The following is a 22,614-nucleotide window of genomic DNA, read 5'->3' on the forward strand; positions in this document are numbered from 1 at the left end:
AAATGCTTTGACTGTATAGATTCTGAATTTGGTTTCAAGTCTAATTTTTTCACTCATTATCTATGTGACTTGACAGTTATTCAACCTCTCTTGGTTTAAGTTTCTAAGTAATGGAATTTACTTTATAGGGTTTGTTACATTTTCATTACTTTTTTTTTTCCTACTGATTTTGTAAGGTATAATCTTGTTTCAAACTACTACTGAGTGTTTATTGAATTTTGCATGCATATTTTTTCTTTTCTTATTGACTTAGGGTCAATGGTAATTTAATGTATATTGGATTGACTTTGTGTAAAATGAGAAATCAAAAGTAGTACAAAGATACAACATCCATTTATGATTAAAACACTCAGTGAAATGGGTATAGAAGAAAAGTACCTTAGCATAATAAAGACCATATATAATAAATCCTCAGCTAATATCATACTGAATGGTGAAAAACAAAGATTTTCCTCTAAGATCAGCAACAAGGCAAGGATGCCCACTCACTACTCTTATTTAACATAGAACTGGAATTTGTAGCCAGAGCAATCAGACAAGAGAAAGAAATAAAAGGCATTAAAATTGGGAATGAAGTCAAATTGTGACTTTTTGCAAACAACATGATTCTTTATATAGAAAACCCTAAACATTCCACCAGAAACTATTAGAAATAAGAGACAAATACAGTAAAGTTGCAGGATACAAAATCAATGTACAAAATCCAGTGACAATGAAATTTCAGTAAATGAAATGAAAAAAAATTCATTTTGCAATTGCAACAAAATAAAATACCTAGGAAGAAACTTAACAAAGGATGTGAAGGACCTATACACTGAAAACTATAAGACATTATTAAAAGAAATTGAAGATGACACAAATAAATGAAAATGTATTTTTAGTTCATGGATTGGAAGAATCAACATAGTTAAAATGGCCATATTACTCAAAGCAATATACAGATTTAGTGCAATCACCATCAAATCCCATTGGCATTTTTTCGAGAAATAGAACAAAAAATCATCAGATTTGTATGGAACCACAAAAGACCCCAAAGAGCCAAAGCAACCCTAAGAAAAAAGAGCAATGCTGGAAATGTCACACTCCCAGACTTCAGCTTGTACTACAGGGCAACAATAATCAAAACAGTATAGTACTGGCAGAAAACAGACACACAGACCAATGGAAAATAATTGAGAGCCCAAACATAAACCCACATATACATGGGCAAATCATTTTCAACAAAGGAGGCAAAAACACACAATGGAGAAAAGAAATTATCTTCAATAAATGGTGCTGGAAAAATTGGAAAGCCACATGCAAAAGAATGAAACTAGAATGCTGTCTGTTACTATGTACCAAAATTAACTCAAAATGGATCAAAGACCTAAACATAAGACCTAAAACAATAAACTGCATAGAAGAAAACATAGATACTAAACTTAAGGACCTTGGTTTCAAAGAGGATTTTATGAATTTGCCTCAAAGGCAAGGAAAGTAAAAGTTAAAATAAATGAATGGGACTATATCAAACTAAAAAGCTTCTGCACAGCAAAAGAAACCATCGACAAAACAAAGAATGGGAGAAGTTATTTGCAAACAATGCCTCCGATAAGGGGCTAATATCCAAAATATATAAGGAACTCATACAACTCAACAACAAAAAGACAAACAATCCAATTAAAGTATGGGCAGAGGACCTGAATAGACATTTCTCCAAAGAGGGCATACAGATTGCCAATAGACATATGAAAAGATATTCAGCATCACTAATCATTAGAGAAATGCAAATATAAACTGCAATGAGATATCACCTCACCCCAGTCAGAATGGCTATCATCAACAAGACAAATAGTAACAAGTGTTGGAGAGGCTGTGGTGAAAAAGGAACCCTCATACACTGTTGGTGGGAATGCAGATTAGTGCAGCCACTATGGAAGGCAGTATGGAGGTTCCTCAAAAAATTAAGAATAGAATTACCATATGACCCAGCAATCCCTCTCCTGGGTATCTACCCAAACAATCTGAAAATATTCATCCATAAAGGTATATGTGCGCTGATGTTCATTGCAGCTTAATTTACAGTGGAAGACATGGAAACAATCAGAGTGTCCTTCGATAGATGAATGGATAAAGAAGATGTGGTATATATACACAATGGAATATCTTGAGATTATTATGCTAAGCAAAATAAGCCAGACAGAAAAGTCAAGAACCATATGACTTCACTGATTTGTGGGATATAAAACTGAAAGCAACAATAGAACGAGACAAACAAACAAAGAAACAGAAACTCATAGACACAGACAATAGTTTAGTGGTTACTAGAGGGTAAGGAGGGAGGGAGGATAGTAGAAGAGAGTAAAGGGGATCAAATATATGGTGATGGAAGAACTGACTTTGGGTGGTGAACACACAATGTGATATATAGGTGATATATTACAGAATTGTACACTTGAAACCTATGTGATTTTACTGACTATTGTCACCGCAATCAATTTTAATAATAAAAAAAGATATACGTACCCCTGTGTTCATTGTGGAATTATTCACAGTGGCCAAGACATGGAAGCAACTGAAGTGTCTTCCGATAAATGATTGGATAAAGAAGATGTGCAACATGTATACACTAGAATACTATTCTGCCATAAGAAAAGATGAAATAGTGCCATTTGTGACAACATGGATGGACCTTGAGACTATCATGCTAAGTAAAATATGTCAGACAAAAAAAAACTGAGAACCGTATGACTTCATTCAAATATGGGGTATAAAACTGAAAGCAAGCAATGAAAAAGACAAAGAAACAAATTAAGACTATAGACACAGACAGCAGTATAGTGGTTACCAAAGGGGGTAAGGGCAAGATAGAAAGGGTAAAGGGGGTCAAATATATGGTGACAGAAGGAGATTTGACTTTGAGTGATGAACACACATTTGCAATATACAAATGATGTATTATATAATTTTATGTAATTTTATTAATCAACTTGAAATCAATATAATTTTATTAACCAACATCACCCCAGTACATTTAATAAAAGTTTCAAAAATAATGCAAAGAAATCCTGTATATCCTTGACCCAGGATCTCCAATATGAACCTCTTACATCATCCCAGTAACAAAATCAGGAAATAAGCCTTAATGCGACAACATTATCTAATCTATAAATCTTATTACATTTTGTCAGTTTTCCCACTATTATCTTTTTCTGGTCCAGGATCCAATCCTGGAACATATGTTGCATTTTGTTGTCATCTCTTTTTAGTTTTGTTTAATCTGGGACACATCATCAGTCTCTGTCTTTCACGTCTTTGCACTTTTGATAAATACTGGCCTGTTATATTGTATAATGTCTCTCAACTTAAATTTGTTTGATGTTTTCTCATGAATAAATCCAGGCTATGCATTCTTGGCAAGAACACCGCAGAAGTAATGTTGTATTCTTCTCAGTGCATTATATCAGGGGTTATATGATGTCCATGTGTCTCACTACAATTGATGTTAATTGTGATCACTTAGTTAAGGTGATGCCTGCCAGGTTTCTTCACTGAAATTTTATTATTTTTCCCTTTATAATTAATAAGTGTTTTGTGAGGAGATACCTTGAGACTATGTAAATGTACCAGTTATTATCATAGTTTTGCATGCTAATTTTAGTGTTTGTTGTTGATTCTGGCTGGAAGCAATTATATGGTGGTGCTTGTCACATGGTGATTTTCTATTTCCATCATTCTTTCCAAATTTATTATTTGGAATTCTACAATAAAAGAGCTTTTCCTCTCTCTCTGTCACTCTGTCTCTCTCTCTCCCCCCACCCTCTCTCTCTCTCTCTCCCTCTCTCTCCTATCTATTACATATGTATGTATGCATGTTTATCTATCTATCTGTCTATCTATCTATCTATCTATCTATCTATCTATCTATCTATCTATCTATCTATCTATCTATCTTTCTATCATCTATCTAGTCTATCATGTATTATCCATCTACTGTGTTTCCCCAAAAATAAGATCTAGCCAGACCCTCAGTTCTAATGCACCTTTTGGAGCAAAAATTAATATAAGTCCCGGTCTTCTTTTAATATAAGACCGGGTATAATATAATATAATATAATATAATATAATATAATATAGTATAATATAATATAATATATAATACCAGGTCTTATTTTAATATAAGACCAGGTCTAATATAATATAATATATCATATCATATCATATCATATCATATCATATCATATCATATCATATCATATCATATCATACAATACAGTACAATACAATACTGGGTCTTATATTAATTTTTGCCCCAAAAGACGCATTAGAGCTGATGGTCTGGCTAGGTCTTATTTTCGGGGAAACACGTCTATCTATCTATCTATCTATCTATCTATCTATCTATTGATCGATCGATCGATCAATCATCTTTTATTTAGCTATCTAGCTATCTATCTAAATGTACTCATGGGTATTAGTCTTTTTTTATGGGCTTTGCTGAATAATTTCATTATTTTGTTATTCCATTTGTTCCAAATTTGATCATTATGAGCCTGTTCATGTTATTAGGTTGGTGAAACAGTAATTGCGGTTTTTGCAATTATTTTTAACCTTTTAAAATGCAATTACTTTTGCACCAACCTAATACCTTCTGTTGTATTTCAAAATGTCGTCAGATTTTGAGCACCTCATTTTCCGTACAAAAGATGTTTTAGGCTCGTCTTGTCATTTTTTTTCTCCCCTGCTTGGAAACAGCAATTTCTTCAAGGAACCCAAATTTCTTTTATTAGATAGTGGTATTTAGAAACCAAGATCTGAGAACAAAAGGTGCTCATTGTTCCTGGAGTGTTTATAAGCCCTTTCAGCAGATATTGCCAGGAAATATATGTATTTTTATATACCTATTCCTATATCTGTCTGTGTTTATTTTTGTGTAATATATAGTTTATCTGAAGTAAACCATGACTTCATACTGACATCTCTATATACAGTCCAACATGATGTGATTTTTCTATGCTCTCCTTTTCATTATGTATAACCCCTTTCTCCAAAAATGAGGAATCTGGCTTTCATTATCAGCAGTATATTTACTTGTTCAATCCTGGAATACACATAGGTGTATTTCAGAATTGCTAATCCATAGCTCTGGGGAAACAAATTTATTAATTAGAGTACAATGATTGTATACAGATCTTTGTCTTAAAGTACAGAATCAAAATACTATTTTTCAAAGTTAATTGGGTTAGTTATTTTTTTTGCCACCCTCTTCAGTTTGGTTATTTATTTATAATTAATTTGAGATCATTTGATGTTGTCACTAATCCTTTTTGGATTACTCCTACATCCTGGTGCATTCTGTTTATTTTTTGGAATGTGTGAAAGATTAACATTGTTCTGAAAGTCAGAACTATGTAAAAAATCTATTCAGTTTGGAGTGTTATCTGCTTTATTTTTTGTTGTTGCTGCTTTCTTTGGGGGTTGGGGGAGGAGGATTGGAAGGTAGTTCATTAATTGAGGTGGTTGAATCTTTTCTTTCTTTTGTGTAATTCTCTGTATAGATGTACTAAGTTCTCTCCTATTCATCTTTGTGGATTTGGCTAGTTTACAAGATACCTAATTCAATGCCGCCCTCTCCTGTCAATGTAGCAAAATCCAGTTTCTTTAGTTATTTTTCTAATGGTAAAGGAAGGGGCTGTGTGTCCTCCAACTTTTTAATTCTCCTTTGCATTTCAGGACTCTAAAACTTTCCCTTTTGCTTCTTTTTCCCTTTACCATTCAATTGCCAAGGATTACTTCTCTCTTCCATTTTGTGTTTGTCTCTCCCAGGAGAAGACTGCCACTTCAAATCAAGCATAGTTGTAAGTCCCTTTCCTGTTCTTGTTATACCTCCACACTTTTTAATATTTTCACACTTAATGCAGGCTCTGGTGATGGTTTTAGATCAACTTTATACTCAGCAGTAGTTCCCCTCTTCCTTATTTCCAAGTTTTTCTCAGACTGCCTTTAGTTGCCATAAAGGCTTGTGACAGGGCAGAGTATGAAAAATTGCTCATTGAAATTTGACAGTTTTCCTGTTTTTTGTTTTGTTTTGTTTTGTTTTTTTCCCTTTAACTTACAGTTATTTTGAAGTTTGGAAATTCTCTGTCTTCAAATTATACTGAAGGTGTTTGTGTGTGTGTGTGTGTGTGCGTGTGTGCGTGTGTGTGTGTGTGTGTGTGTGTGTGTAGTTTTGTTTGCTCTTCTTGTTTAGTAAAGCTTTTGGAGAAAGTATTAAGGGAGCCTCCATTGGCTTTAGCCTCCTGAAAACCCCATTTGGTTTTTTTGAATCCATTTTCCCTCTACTGATTTGGAAGTTTCACATTCTATTGTTAGATATTTAGTATGTCTTTTGAAATCTGACTTTGCATATTTATGTGGAAATCTGAAGTTGGTATTTTAATTAAACTCCCAACAGTTTCATGTATTTTAGAATATTTTGTTTGATTATTCATTTTTCACCTTTTATGCTACTGTTCTTGTCAAGTACTTTTATTTTGTTCTATTAAACACCCTCTGTATTTAAATGTTACTTTTATTATTTTTGGAGATGTAATTTTTTTTAGGTTTACTCAGATGTACTTATTTTAATGCTTTTTTCTTTATTTACCATACCTTTCTGCCATATTAGAGCTTTCTTCAAAAATTACTTTCCTTGTGCACTTGAGGTACATTCTTTAGTGCCAGAGTATTTGTGGAAGAGTATAAGCATTCTAGGTTGATAGGTTTTTGTTGCTGTTTTGTAGGGCATTAGTTTTTGTATTTTGTGTTTAACACTTCACAAATATGTCATTGTGTTCTTATTATCATTGTTGCTGTGAGAAAGACTATTGTAAGTTTGTTAGTTCTCTGTTGGTTTATTCTCTCTAACTCCACTAAGATTGTCTCTTTATATTTAGTGTTTTGGTTTTCCTACGCTATGTCTATTTGTTGAGGTTTTTTTTTTAATTTTTATTGGGGAATATTGGGGGACAGTGTGTTTCTCCAGGGCCCATCAGCTCCAAGTAGTTGTCCTTTAATCTAGTTGTGGAGGCCGCAGCTCAGCTCCAAGTCCAGTCACCATTTTCAATCTTTAGTTGCAGGGGGCACAGCCCACCATCCCATGCAGGAATTGAACTGTTAACCTTGTTGTTGAGAGCTCATGCTCTAACCAACTGAGCCATTAGACTGCCACTCCGGAAGCTCAGTGGCAGCTCGTTGTCTTCTATCTAGTTATGGAGGTCAAGCTCACTGGCCCATGTGGGAATCGAACCGGCAACCCTGGTGTTCAGAGCTCGCACTCTAACCAACTGATCCATCCCGCCGCCCCTATTTGTTGAGTTTTTATTTTGTTTCTTCCACCTTTGAACTCATTGGGTTTTCTTTATGAATCAATTCATGTATTTGATAACTTCTGGAAATTTTTTAGCAATAACTTCTCTATTATTTCTCCATATTCCTATTCTTATTCGTTTTCTTTTCTGGGATTCTGATTAAATATACATTAGAAATTTTATCATGTCTGCCAAATCTCATCCTACATTTACATTTTCTATTGTTCTCTCTGATTTGACGTCTCAGTAATTTCTTCAACTCTGTCTTCAGTTTCAGTAATTCTCTTTTCAGTTTTGTCTAATCTCTTGTTTGACCCATACTTTGAGCTTTTTTTTGATTAAATTCAGCAATGTTTTTCATTTGTGAAAGTTTTATTTTTAATTTTTAAATATGTAAATATTTATTTGTTTATTTTTATTTGGGGAAGGTGAACAGGACTTTATTGGGGAACAGTGTGCACTTCCAGGATTTCTTTCCAAGTCCAGTTGTTGTCCCTTCAATCTTATTTGTGGAGGGCACAGCTCAGCTCCAGGTCTAGTCGCTGTTGTTAGTTGCAGGGGGCAGAGCCCACCGTCCCTTGCTGGAGTCAGGGAGTCAAACCAGCAACCCTGTGGTTGAAAGCCTGCGTTCCAACCAACTGAGCCACCTGGCACTGGCCCATGTGGGAATTGAACTGGTCGCCCTCGGCAGCACTAGGAGCATGGAGCTCCAATCACCTGAGCCACTGGGCAGGCCCTAAGTATGTAAATATTTTTATACTGTAGTCTTACTTGCTCATTTTTGTGATTCCATGTTTATTTAGATATTTTTATATAGTTTAAAAAATGTTTTGTGCGTGAAAATTCTAATGCTAGATTTATTTTTGATACTAAGTTGGTTTGTTGTTTACTTTTTGTAATTATGAATTCATTTATATATTTATGTGTTTATCTGTCTTGCCTGACTACATATTCCATAAAGGGGGGGAGGGGACCTTTTATCTGATGATTTACATCTTAATATATAGCTTATAGTCTGGTATTAGGTATGCACCTGAAGTTAAGTTACTGAAAGGAGTCCCTGTTTTTATTTTCTCTCACTTATTCCATTGTTGGATCAGTTAAGTTTTTAAATACTCTTTTTTTCTTTTCTTTTTTTTTCTTTTTTTTTAAGGAAGGCTGCACTCATGGGTATGTTTTCAGAATCCTTGAATATTTCACAATGTTTTCTTTTTGTTCCTTTGACAGTTGGCCTGGATTCTTGAGTAAAAATTTTTCTCTTAAATCCCATTTTCTGGCAGTATTTAGCATTCAAAAAAGTAACACATCAGCCATTCTTATCTAATTAAAATAAAATAATCAGTGTTGTGTGCTATCTTTAAATTTGAATGTGTCATCTGAATATGACTTCTTTTGAAAGTGCTTTCAGTGATTTTTGCAAGGCACAAATTATACCTGTCTATCTGCAGACTTGGATCTTTATTTAAATCAGGGAATTTTCTTCTACATTTTATAATGTCTTCTGCAATATCTATTGTGTTTCCTCCCCAGATTTCCCTTGTATAATTTAGTTCTTTAATTAAAGCCTTGATCCTTCTCTTATTATTTCCACTTCTTTATTCTTCTGTCTTCTAGACATTTTCAAGTCTGTCTTCTACTCATCTAATTCAGCTTTATATAGAAAAAACAGATCTTACACCACTCCCAATGAGGCTTTTAATTCAAAATACATTTATTTAACATATACATGAAATATTTTGTCACAAAATTATTCCTACTTTGTGTACCCTTCTATGGTTGAATCATCTTCTTAAATCTTCCTGAAATTGAAAATAAGAAAATACCTAATATGTTGTCTTTACTTCATAGTGTCAGTTCAGAGAAGACATTTTTTTTTAACTTTTTTTTTTTATTAACTTTATTGGGGTGACAATTGTTAGTAAAATTACATAGATTTCAGGTGTACAATTCTGTATTACATCATCTATAAATCCCATTGTGTGTTCATCACCCAGAGTCAGTTCTCCTTCCATCACCATATATTTGATCCCCCTTACCTTCATCTCCCACCCCCAACCCCCCCCCCTTACCCTCTGGTAACCACTAAACTATTGTCTATGTCTATGAGTTTCTGTTTCTCATTTGTTTGTCTTGTTCTTTTGTTGTTTTTGGTTTATATACCACATATCAGTGAAATCACATGGTTCTCTGCTTTTTCTGTCTGACTTATTTCGCTCAGCATTACACTCTGAAGATCCATCCATGTTGTCACAAATGTTCCTATATCATCTTTTCTTACTGCCAAATAGTATTCCATTGTGTATATATACCACAACTTCTTTATCCATTCATCTATCGAAGGATATTTTGGTTGTTTCCATGTCTTGGCCACTGTAAACAAAGCTGCAATGAACATTGGAGCACATGTGTCTTTATCTATAAATGTTTTCAGATTTTTTGGGTAGATACCCAGGAGAGGGATTGGTGGGTCATATGGCAATTCTATTCGTAATTTTTTGAGGAACCTCCACATTGCCTTCCATAACGGCTGCACCCATCTGCATTCCCACCAACAGTGTATGAGGGTTCCTTTTTCTCCACAGCCTCTCCAACACTTGTTACTATTTGTCTTGTTGATGATAGCCATTCTGACTGGGGTGAGGTGATATCTCATTGTGGTTTTGATTTGCATTTCTCTGATGATTAGTGATGTTGAGCATTTTTTCATATGTCTATTTGCCATTTGTATGTCCTCTTTGGAGAAATGTCTCTTCAAGTCCTCTGCCCATTTTTCAATTGGGTTGTTTGTTTTTTTGTTGTTGAGTTGCATGAGTTTCTTGTATATTCTGGATATTAGTCCCTTATCGGAGGCACTATTTGCAAAAATCTTCTCCCATTCAGTTGGTGGCCTCTTTATTTTGTTGATGGTTTCTTTTGCTGTGCAGAAGCTTTTAAGTTTCATATAGTCCCATTCATTTATTTTAGCTTTTACTTCCATTGCCTTTGGAGTCAAATTCATAAAATGCTCTTTGAGCCCAAGGTCCATAAGTTTAGTACCTATGTTTTCTTCTATGCAGTTTATTGTGTCAGGTCTTATGCTTAAGTCTTTGATCCATTTTGAATTAACTTTGGTACATGGTGACAGATAGCAATCCAGTTTCATTCTTTTGCACGTGGCTATCCAATAGAGAAGATACTTAATTCTGATGATTCTAGAAAGTTTTTCCCACCTTGAAAATCATTTCACACATTGGCTGTTTTGTTTCTACCTTCTAATAAGTATTGTAGGCAATCTACCATCTGTGGCCTTCTCCAGGAAAAAGAACTGTTTCTGTTCTCAATTCTGGGAGAGAGCTTTGCCTGACTAGTTTTTTGCTAGTTAAAACTAATAAAAATTAGCACTGGTCTGGTCAGGATAGAACTCTTTTTTTGTAGGTTGCGATTCAAAGCTTCCTTCTTGGAAGGAATTATAATTTTTAATTCAATGATAAATACTTTTCTGTGAAACTCTGAGATTAAGACTTTGGATACTAACTACTCACCCATGTAACTAATATTTAAGAGTCTAATGGTCATTAACCGGTAATCTTTTTCTTTTTTAACTGCTCAAAACCATTGTAACAGTAATTTCCTTTCTCTCTTTCTCTCTCTCTCTCTTTCTCTCTCTCTTCGTGCATGTGTGTTGCTACCAAGAAGGTATGTTTGAATTACCCATTTTAATTCTTTCCTTGCATTAAGTTTGTAATTAAACATTTGAAACTATATTTTATGGGGAAAATTAACCAGTATTTCTGCTTCAGGAAAAATATCAAAAGTTTTTCTACTAACACCTGTGCCATCTACTCAAGAAGAAACTCTTCTGAATGATCTTTCTGTTTCGCTTATCATTTCTCATGCATTCTAGAAACAGTACCCATTGTCCTCCAACACCTAATATGTAGCTTTTCTGCTTATGTAGCCACCTCATCTAAGAGAATGCCACCTCATCATGTGCCTTTATCACCCTAACTTGGGCATATTAGTGTAATTTTACCAATGTCCCTTACACTTAACTCCCAGACCAGGCATTCTTTCATAGAAGGTGGAATCATATAGGACAGAATTCTAGCTTTTGACATTGTTTTAGTTTCCAAGTACAGATACAAGATTTTTATCTTATTTTTATTTTTAGGGGATTATTTCCACAATGATGTATCCTTTATCTAAAAACTTTGATGTTTCAAACATGTCTTAATATTTATATATAAAGGCAGATCTTTATAGAATTAATTAGCAAATTAATGCAGTGAGTAAATATTTAATGAATACCTACTATGGGTGTAGTACTTTATTTGAGGTTAGAATTTAATGCGGGAGAGTTGTCTTTTACTATCTACAATTTGGCTAAGAAAATAAGACCAATACATATGTAAACCTAAAAATGTTGTTAGTTAGAGATTGTGAGAACTGTGGTAATGTAAATTACTGATGTTCAGTAGAAAGAGATGATTTCATAGGAGGAAATCATCCCAGCCAGGTCTTTGAAAATCGATGTGAAGTATAAAGACAATTATTGGGAAACTATTAGAATGGAAAAGGAATAATAATGATTGTACCAGTGTGCCACAAAAGTGGATTCTGTATAGTAAAGGTGTGAGAACTGTGGTTAGAGAGTTGATTAGGTTGTTTGTGAATGGCCTTGAATGCTAAGATGAAATTTGTGCTGAAGTTTGTGGTACATACAGGATGGTGTGGATGTGGATTGTGAGTGGTTGGAGTATGTCTAATGAGGGATGTCACAATAGGAAACTAGCAGGACTTGGTAACTGTTGGGTGAGTTGTGTAGGATCAAAACAGTTTTGCTAATTAAAAGGGACATTGTGTATGAGACCGCTTTTTCACTTTATTAAGTTGTGGAATTTATATTATGAATGATGTTGTATGACAATAAAGTATGACAGTGTGACAAGTCCCAGATCTAGAAATAATTGACACAATAATGAACTGCTTGTTTCTCAGGCCAGACGTCTGGTGATTTTGGCTGCCCCTGTTTTACCCCACTGCACTTAGGCTCTGAGCACTGCATTTTTAGGTCTTTCCTACTTAGCAAAGTAGCAGTGCTGCCCCCCAGAGTTTTACTGACCAGTTCTTTTTTCTTATTTACCTCATTCCACAAATACTTACGGAGCTCCTGCAGTATATGCAAGGCGTCATACTAGGCACAGAGAATACAGGAGTTGAAAACTGCTGTGTGATGATTATGTTAATAGGTAAATCCAAGTGCATTTTCATGAGTATTTTAATATTTAGGTTTTGGGAGACAGTTGTTTCACTCAAATGAGAAAGAGGAACATTCATTTGGAGATGACTTTTATTTTTCTCAAAATCTATTAATAGGTGAATGCTTTTTCCTGTAGTTTTGGAAATGTACAAACACCAAACATTTATTTTTTATCTCCACTAGGGGACAGTGTGTTACCTTTAGATTTTTTTTTTTCCATATCAGCAAAATGTATATTTTTTTTTCTTCACTTTTTTATTTGATATTATCTTATGAATGTAACACAATAGTTAAAAGGTTTATAAAGTCTACAACTAAGGATTTTTGTAATTGTATGTTTTATGGATAAATAGATATAGTGATATGTATAGATAGATAGAATGAGTAGATAGATAGCTATAGATAGTACACTTTTATTTGTTTAGAGTCTTTGAAATTTTGTGGCATTTACTTAGAGAATTTTTGCATGAGTTCATCAAAACAAGGATGGATGGAGGAGGAATATTTATATCAAAACATAAGCATCTGAGTTTCAGGACAGCTTTGTAACTCATGGAAATTGAATTAAGATTTAGGTATGGGATTTGCTGAGACATCGTAATGTTTACCCTTCAAGAAGAGCTGTGTAATCTCCTGAGATATCTAAAGCCTAAATATATATACATATGTTTTAACTTTATAGCTTTCCTTTTAACAGAGTACATTGTGTTTTTTAGGAATGATGTATATGGAGGATGAATATCTCTAAAAGATTTCCTTTCAGGTTGTCTATAAAGATTTGGACAATCATGATGTTATAGCTTTTCCTGCTATTCTTTGAGACTGTGTTCTGCAAAATCCATGTAAATTTGATTCTAATAGCATACCATAAATTTGTTTACACCGCTTAGTGCAAGTACTGAGAGCTGTGTAATACAATGATAGGATTTAATGTTTTAAAATATATCTTTTAAAAAGTTCTGCAAGTTCATGTACACTGGTAATAGTTTTGTCAAAATTTGTCCTTTGAGACAAATTAGTTAGTAAGTAGGGAATTTTGAAGATATAGGCAATATAGAAAACTGACCATTCATTTGTACACACTTAAAAGGTGCAACTTCTTAGTAATTTACTTTGAGAATTGTAGGCTTTACTTGTTCAAATTGGGAAGCAGATGTTGGGGAGGAGGGAAAACAAGAGCTGCTATGAATTATGAAGGTGCTGCTGTCATTCTTAATCTTCTGTGAAAATAAAAAAATTCCTACTTTCCCTGATTTCCCAAATCTTGCCAAAGGCTTAGAAGTCCCATGAGAATTCTGCATCAAGACTTCACTCTGCTATTGAAGACTGTATATATGTGTGTGTATGCGTGTGTGTGTGTGTGTGTGTGTGTGTATCTATCTCTCTCTCTCTCTCTCTCTCTCTCTCTCTCTCTATATATATATATATATATATATAGAGAGAGAGAGAGAGAGAGAGAGAGAGCCAAAAATTGTACTTACATTTTAAGAAAGGAAAACTGTATTAAAATTGTGATACTCAATATATACCATTAACAAAAGATGACTGAAAGTCACGTTTGATTTCTGCTATTACAAGAGGTGCTCAAAGTGGTTACCATCAGCATCCAGACACTTTTGATTACGGCGAACTACTGCTTGAGCAACATTGACCAAAGTGTCCACTTGTATACATTTTTTTGGCACCTCCAGTACACATACACACACACACACACACACGCACACACACGACTTATATTCATCTTTTCTTATCGATATATATTGAGTATTACAATTTTAATAAAGTTTTTTCCTTTCTTAAAATGTGTATACATCTTTTTGGTACCACCTGTATATATATAAAAACTCTCAAAAGGAAACCTACCTATCAACCAAGAAAAACACACGCATATACTAGAAAACTAAAGTCCAGGATTCCATTGATAAGACTTAATTACTAGTGAGTAAATTTAGAATTACCTTATATGTTTAAAAGATAATGGTAATAAGAACTTATGTGCATATTTCATCTAACCATAGTATATTTTATCCTGATCTTGAAATTACAAGGAATAGAGAAATAGCTCACTATGATAGTTTTCTAGCTAAAACCCATGATGAATTCTAATCCTAAGTAATTCACTTTGAAGATACAGAAAATTAAAAATAGCTATTTTATATTGATAATTTGTCTGATATTCTTCCTAATGTTTTTAAAAATTCAGCTGTTAGAAATGTCAAGCTCTCAATGAGCAATTGTTAACATACTGAATAAAATTAAGTACATACATATTTTTTGTTGTCACTTGTAGCTGGACTTCCATGATGTTTTTCTTAAACTCTAAGTCAGCAGGTAGCTAAGACCTTGTGAATTATTAATTTGATTCTTTCTTGAACTTTTCATTGAAGATTAGAATATTCAAACAAAAGTGTTTTATTTTGTACAGTTTTTTGAAGATTTTTAAGGAGATAATATTCCCTGGTAATTTGGACAGTGTACTTTATTGTTGATTTTATATGAAAACAAATTATATTTAGTTTCCTGAATTTAAACAGTCCTGAAACTAAATTTTAAAATAACTTATTGTTCTTGTTAGAAGAATACATTTTGTTCATTGTGGAACTTTTCAAAATATAGCAAAACACAGAGGAAACAAAAATAACCATAAATTCATCACCCAAAATTATTCTTGTTAGTATTTTGATATTTTCCCTCTCTGTATTTAAAGATATATGACTAATGTATTGTTTTTCCCTTCTGACTGGTTTCTATTATGCAATCCAGTTGTACTCAAGGAAAAGTGTACGTGTGGTAATTTTTCAGCTAGAAGTTATGTTTTTATTGTTTTATAATTTTTAACATTTTTCTATAAAGTTTGACATTGTTATGAAGTGAACAGGATGATAAAAACAGGCAATTACAATTATGACAATAATGCAGACTTCCACACATCATATATCATTAAATATCTACCTGTTTTTCTTTAAATTCAACAAATGTATGATTTTTATGTGTGGGTGTATAAACATTGGTGTACCAGGTTTATAGTTTATGCTCTTTATGGCTAGTGTGTAGAAATCAAGGTACCTTATTTATTTATTTTTTTTTTGCTAGAAAAAAATCTAAACCTGGAAATTGCTAGAGTTACAGATAATTAATAAACTGCTGATAAATTTAACTTTGGTAGTTTTTTCTTTTATTTTTTATTGTGGAAGTTGGGTACCCACTTTCTTTCAATGCCTACTGTAAGATCTAGCTATCATATTGATATGCCATGATGAAAATTAGTTATGATTTCTTGTTCCCAACATATTTCTTGTCCATTATGGACTCTGCAGTTGTATACATACTTACATTTTTTGAAAAATAACAGACTTTGTTTTTTAGGTTTATAGAAAAATTGAGATGATCGTACAGAGTTCCCATAAGCCCTGCACCCAGTTTCCCCTACTAACTAAAGTCCATAGTTTATTCAGATTGCCTTAGTGTTCTACCTAAGGTATTATTTTTTAAAAAGCCATTTGTTTAGTTTATGACATTTATTTTACATGCCCAAGGATAGTTTTTCACTTTATTAGATTTTGCATAATTTTGCCTTTTTCATACCTCTTTGTACCTTTCATTCACCCTCTTTATATCTAAATTTATTTCACATAGCCTAGTTAGATGTTCACATTTTTTTAAAATTAGTTTCAGGTGTACAAAGAAATGTAATAGTTTGACATTTACACCCCTGACAAAGTGATAACCCCCTCTCCTAGTGTATTATTTTTTTGTTCCAAGTTATCATATGACTTTTAGTGATGTCATGTCTCCCGAGTCTCCTTTTGGCTGTGACAGTTTCTCAGACTTCCCTGGTTTTTGATGAACTTTACAGTTTTGAAGAGTAATGATCAGGTATATGGTAGAAGTCCCCTCTATTGGAGTTCATCTGATGTTTTTCTCATTACATTGGAGTTATGGGTTTGGAGAGGAAGACCACAAAGATAAATGCCATTTGCATCACATCATATCAAGGGTGCATATTATCAACAGAATTTTTCAGTGTTCATGTTGACCTTGCTTACTTAATGTTAACATTAAACATTGCATAATGTTCGAAACACACAACGGAATGTAGGTATATATACACATATATGTGTAAATGGTGATAAAATGACCACATATAGTGCTCTTTTGTTCCCCAGTCTCCTCAAGGATTAAAAACACTGTTTTGCATATCCACGGGCATCAAGAAATGTGTTTTAAAGATCTATTTGAGTTTGCATTTTTTAAAATGTGTGTTATCAATACTTTTATAGAGATAGGGAATTGTGAGATGAGTTTGAAATCCATAAATTATTTGACCAGCTGATCTCTGTACATACCAGAATTTTTTGAGTATGTGTGTGTCTTACCATTTTGTGTAATAAATTGTTAAATTTTCATATTTTTCAATGATAAAATGATCAATAGAGCTGAGGCAGAAGGGAAAGCAATAACATAGGTTCTTCCCACTGAATTATAATCTTTCCAAATGATGCCTACAAAAAAATTACAGAAGTAAATGAATCATTAAAAAGATTCTTACTTAAATTCTTTATTAGCTGCAGATATCCGAGTTATGGAGCTATCAAAATAAGCATAGAAGATTTATTCTAAGATACAGAAATGTGATTTTTCTAGCCCCAGAATCTTAAACAGATTTTTTCCCCCATCTTTCATATCTTCATTTGTTACTGGGCTGCTTTCATTTTGACAAGTATAAACTGGTTTTAAAGAGGGACTACAGATAGCCTTTTTCGGTTTATTTTTGAAGGGAAAACCTTAATTATCATCATCTGTTGTATGTCTTAATTTAACAAATGAGACTTGTGAGTTCATGTGTATTAACCCTGCAACATTGTAATTAATTCATCATTAAGAGTGACAAATATGTATCCATAGCAGTTTTGTATTTTGTTCAATTTTAGCATATGTATTTTTTTGTTTATGATGTGGCATGGATGATATCTACTCCCATGTAAGCGAATCACATTTTAAACCCAAATATATTTGGCTTTAGAATTATTTGCTTTTATGTGATTTAAGTCTTGTGATATTCTGGAAACATTTGAAATCCAATATTGAAATGTCATTTAAAACCCACATGCAAGAAGCCAAGTAGCCACCATCAGCTTCTTGTGCGTCTTCCCCAGCTTCATCCCTTAGAACTAAATAAGAGAAATGGATGGAAAAGAGGAGCTTAACAGAGGTGGTCTCTCATCACCATCCTCATAGATGAGGAGCCCAGGGCCTGGGCTGGTGGAAGTGTGGTGACAGTGGTAAGGCTTAGAGAATGTTCTTCTTTGTACTATTGCCAAGGCTTCTGGCTAAATATGCAAATAGGAGTACACAAAGTAAGGAAATAGTGGTCATTGTTAACAAATGGGTTAAACTGAAAGGGTGATGATATCTTGATCATAGAGCCTCCTTTGCTTTGAATTTGTTAGAATTTATGGAGTGCTAACCATGTGTTAGGCATTGAGCTAAGTGTTTCATATTCAAAGATAAAATGAAAAATTCTTTACATCAAGAAGCATCATCTGGTGGAATAAGTGGTCAACTATAAAGACTATTAGAAGTCAGAGTGCTAGAGGAATTCTCGCACAGCTGTGGAAACACATTCACCTCACCCAAACTGAGTGGAGGATAGAAGCCAACGTAGCTTTCAGAAGTCACTGATATCTGGGTTGGAACCACAAAGAGTAACTGTGGTCAGCTAAGCTGAGAAAGGAGTGGGACAGCTTTTCTGGCAAAGGGATTAGCTCGTGCAAAGGGATGAAAGCTTAAGAAAATGGCTGGCTTGGGCGATCTTAAATAGTTCCGTGTGGCCTGGAGATTTGAGTGGTTTTAAGGGAGAGGCTGGAAGGATAAGAGACTCTTTTCATTACCAGGTAGAGAGTTCAGACTTGATCCTGAAGTTTAAAGAGAGCCTTCAGAAGATTTTAGGCGGGATTGTGACGTGCTCAGATCTGTATTTTTTAAAAAAGTATTTGACTGCTGTGTAGAAAATAGGGTAGAACAGTATATAAGACTTTAGAGAGACTGTTTATGAGATTGTTCCAGTAATTCAGGAGGGAGGTCGTGTGCTAGCAGCAGCAGTTCGAGAGGAGTGTATGGATTCAGAAAACATGAAGGAGGTAGAAGTTGTAGGTCCTAGTGATATATTAACACTGGGATAAGGCATTAAGGATGCTGCCAAGTTTAGAGGTTGGTTATCGGATCTTTCTTTTTGAACATAGCACAATTCATAACACAGAGACCTTAGAGATATTAGCTCTGTTTCCATTTTCCCTTCATATTATCATCCCCTCATAGCTTCGAGAAGCCTCATAAACATATTTTAATAGGCAATATGCTTTCAAAGGCTAAACCACATCTTAGCAACTTGTGAGATAATTCATTTCACAAATTTGCCGGCTCTCTGCTTCATAAACAAGCAGGTTCTCCCTACGGCCCCCCGCCCCCACACACACCAGTGCTCACAGTTTATAACAAAGTCTGTTGTTGGAGCACACTCAGACACAAGATGAAGAAAAGGCTTGCATCATCGATGAAATATTCCCACTTCAGTGAAGAATGAAAGTTGGTCAGATATTGGATTGAAAGAAAATAATCTTTTGATTCATACTCTTAGCATTTGAAATTGTGTCCGTGTTTTTCTTAGTAACTACAGCAGATATTTCTTTTGTCTTCAATGAAAAGTGTTTCCAGGAGCATTTCTCCTTTATTTGGGGGAGCAAGTCCATGCCTATGGTTATGGCCTGAGTTCTGTAGAATGCTGAGTCCAGAGAGCAGTGGACGTTGAAAAGTGGTCCCTAGATCTCATAGAAACAGAGTAGAATGATCATTGTTAAGTGCAGAGGAGTGGAGGAAATGAGAAGATGTTGGTCAAAGGGTACAATCTTCCAGTTGTAAGGTGAATAAGTTCTGGGAATTTAATGTATAGCATGGTGATATTGGTTAACAATTTTGTATACTTCAAAAGTGGCTAAGAGAATAGATCTTAAATGTTCTCACACCCTCCCTCACCAAACAGTAACTCTATGAAGTGATAGGTTATAACTATTGTCTTAATCATTTCACAATACATATGTCTATCATACATCACATCACTGTGTTCTACACTTTAAACTTGCACAGTATTATGTGTGAATTATAGCTCTATAAAGCTGCGGGGGGGAGGTGGTGCGGGAGGGTTACTTCAAAATAAATAAATAAATTTGAAAAAGAAAAATAACTACAAAATTTAATGTGTGACACCTTTTCTTTCAGAAGTAATTATTGTTTTATCCTTTCTTTTCAGGATGAGCAGAAGCTACAGGACAGTTTAAGGCAAGGTGCCACTATTATTGCCACATTAATTAAAGAAAGAAATTCCGGACTGGTTGGTCAGCTACTGGTAGCATGAAGAGCACAATTACCTCCTGAGTTGTCAGAACCACTTACCTAAATATCTCTTTTGTGCTTCTCTCCCTATTGTATATGGTAGAATGTTTGTCTTCTGTGTCTCATAATTGTTAGAATATGATGCTTAGGTTATAAAAGTGTATCAGTGTTTATATCTATGAAAAAAATATTCACTTTTGTGCATGTCAAATTAAATTGCCTGAACCAGAAAGGAATAGATAAATGGAAAATAATAAAATGGAAAATAATAGCCTTCCCATAATCTTTTCTTCAAGGAGTGAAAGATCAAACAGAAATAATGATGGGTGAGCTAATCCTTCAAGGAATGAGAATTTAGAAAACTTGAACTATTATCTCCATTTAATTAGTAAATCACACTAAAGTGAAGCTAATATATAAGATTCAGAATTATTCTTAATTCTGAAATATTCCTCTACCATGTGATATTGACTTGTGTTCTAATTTTTTTCCCACTAAAAAAAAAAAAAAAAAAAAAAAGGAAATAGCAAAATAGCAGGGAACTCTGGTTCGGATATCTCACCATTGTCTTCACATTATTCCTGATCCCTAAAGAAGAGGCCATGTTTTTCTCCTGCTTTTCTACTGTTTTAAAATTGGCTGTGTTCCTTGGTTTATGAAATATAATTTTGACTCATTTAAAAAGGTCTCTGATTTTTCTGAATAAATTTAAAAGAAGACTGGAAAGCTTCATAAAACTGAACTTACTTTGGTCAATCCCAAGTTTTAGTCCTCTTCTAAAAGGCAAGGAGTCATTTCATATCCAAGAATTTAATTTTTTTTTAAACAATACTGCTCTCTTTTTAAATCAAGTTCTGATTCTTTCAAATTTCCACTAGTGTATACACATCTTAAATGCTGATGATTTTCCCGTACATTGCATTTTATAATTATGTGCATTTAGCCATTAGAGAGGCCTCTTATTCCATTTTTACATTTACTTTCTAAAAATACGTTAGATCAGATTATTCCAGTGCTAAGGCTGCATATGGTAACTATAAAAGTTGCATGAAACATTTTCTATGAAATGTCTACCTTGTGGAATTTCTTCCTAACCTACTGGATGATTTTTTCTATATTTCTCAAGTATCTATATTAGTAGGAGAGTTTATATTTTACATTTAAGTAATAGTGGGTAGAAAATAATGGACATGGTGTAATTATTATAATTAATTGTCCTGAATGAAATGTGTTCCTTCATTGCAGTTTGGATCTAAGTTCCTGGGCTTGTTACTTTCTCTCTCTCTCTCTCTCTCTCTCTCTCTCTCTCTCTCTCTCTCTCTCTCTCTCTCTCTCAGAATGTTAAGAAATAAATAATTTCATTCAAATCTTGAGGGTGATAATATATGGGCAATGTGTGGATTTTGGTTAGAATGTCTATGTCAGTGGTTCAGTTATGTTGTGAAAGGTTCTCATCTTGTGCCTGTTGAAGAAGTCTTCAGGTAAAAATGTTTTAAGCATTTGAAATTGTCTGACTTATTTCGCTTAGCATAATAATCTCAAGTTCCACGGATATAAAACTGAAAACAACAAAGGAATGAGACAAACAAATGAAGAAACAAAATCTCACAGACACAGACAATAGTTTAGTGGTTACCAGAGGGTAAGGGGGGAGGGGGTTAGTAGATGAGGGTAAAAGGGATCAAATATATGGTGATGGAAGGAGAACTGACTCTGGGTGGTGAACACACAGTGTGATATATATATATATATATATGATGTATTACAGAATTGTACACCTGAAACCTATATAACTTTACTAACCATTGTCACCCCAATAAACTTTAATTAAAAAAAAAAGAATTTGAAATTGCTCGTAAATGCAAATTGGGAAATGCTGTCAAGCTTTTAAAGAGAAAGTGAGTGTCTCTAAGTACAAGGCAGGTAACTGGGCATATCTAATGGCACAGCAAAATCACTCTATCAACTGAGTACTGGCAAAGTTCTTAAGAGTTCAGCTTAATAATGAAATGTTACACCAGACAAGAATTTATGCAGGAGCAATTAGTATGACTGTACCCTAGGCTTTAGAAGCACTTAGTGTAATGAAGTTTAGTTAATAAAATATTAAATTGTGTCCAAACTTATCACCACCATCATCATAACATGTAAATTATTTTTCTTTATAGCTTATAAGTGGTTCACAACATTGCAAATAAAGAAATCTCCCCACATCTTTTACTGTTTCAATGGGAAGTGATGTGCCAGGATCTGAAATGCTTTGCCCAGTGCCATTTGGCTGCCTAATAACAAAAGGCAGGGCTTTAACTCAGGACCACTGATAATATTTTAAGCTCATCTTCCTGTAACCATGATTGCTGGTGAGGGACATCCAGCAGAGAGGCTGTGGGAAATAAGCCTGAGGCTCTGCATGAGCTCTGGAGGAAAAGACTAGGAGGGCAGATCGCCTAGTCACCAGAGGAAAGTCCGGAAGCTTTGGCCTGTCCAGCCATCTTCCAACATACAGAAATTGTAGCTAAGGGTGAAAGGAATGGAGAGAATTAGTGACCAAGAGAGAAAGAGAAATTAGTTGTTTTTATTGTTTAAGAGATCCAGAGGCAACTTTACAGTTACGTTTTCATCACAGCGTCTGTAAACTTAATTACTTTCATGAGAACT

At 34.0% G+C, this 22,614-nt stretch overlaps 1 protein-coding gene across 2 annotated transcripts in view; it reads left to right on the forward strand.

The window, feature by feature from the left end:
* CRPPA (CDP-L-ribitol pyrophosphorylase A) overlaps positions 1-20,188 on the forward strand; it is a 217,447-nt gene extending 197,259 nt beyond the window's left edge. For both annotated transcript variants that reach the window (XM_074340804.2, XM_019727133.3), the window contains one exon: positions 19,874-20,188. In XM_074340804.2, the coding sequence (XP_074196905.2) occupies positions 19,874-19,978 (105 nt within the window). In that variant the 3' untranslated portion in view covers positions 19,979-20,188. The remainder of the gene's footprint in view (positions 1-19,873) is intronic.
* The last annotated feature ends 2,426 nt before the right edge of the window (positions 20,189-22,614 follow it).

This window comes from Rhinolophus sinicus, chromosome 4 (genome assembly GCF_057876585.1).
Source record: "Rhinolophus sinicus isolate RSI-liver-muscle chromosome 4, RSI-T2T, whole genome shotgun sequence".
In the NCBI taxonomy this organism is placed as follows: Eukaryota; Metazoa; Chordata; class Mammalia; order Chiroptera; family Rhinolophidae; genus Rhinolophus; species Rhinolophus sinicus.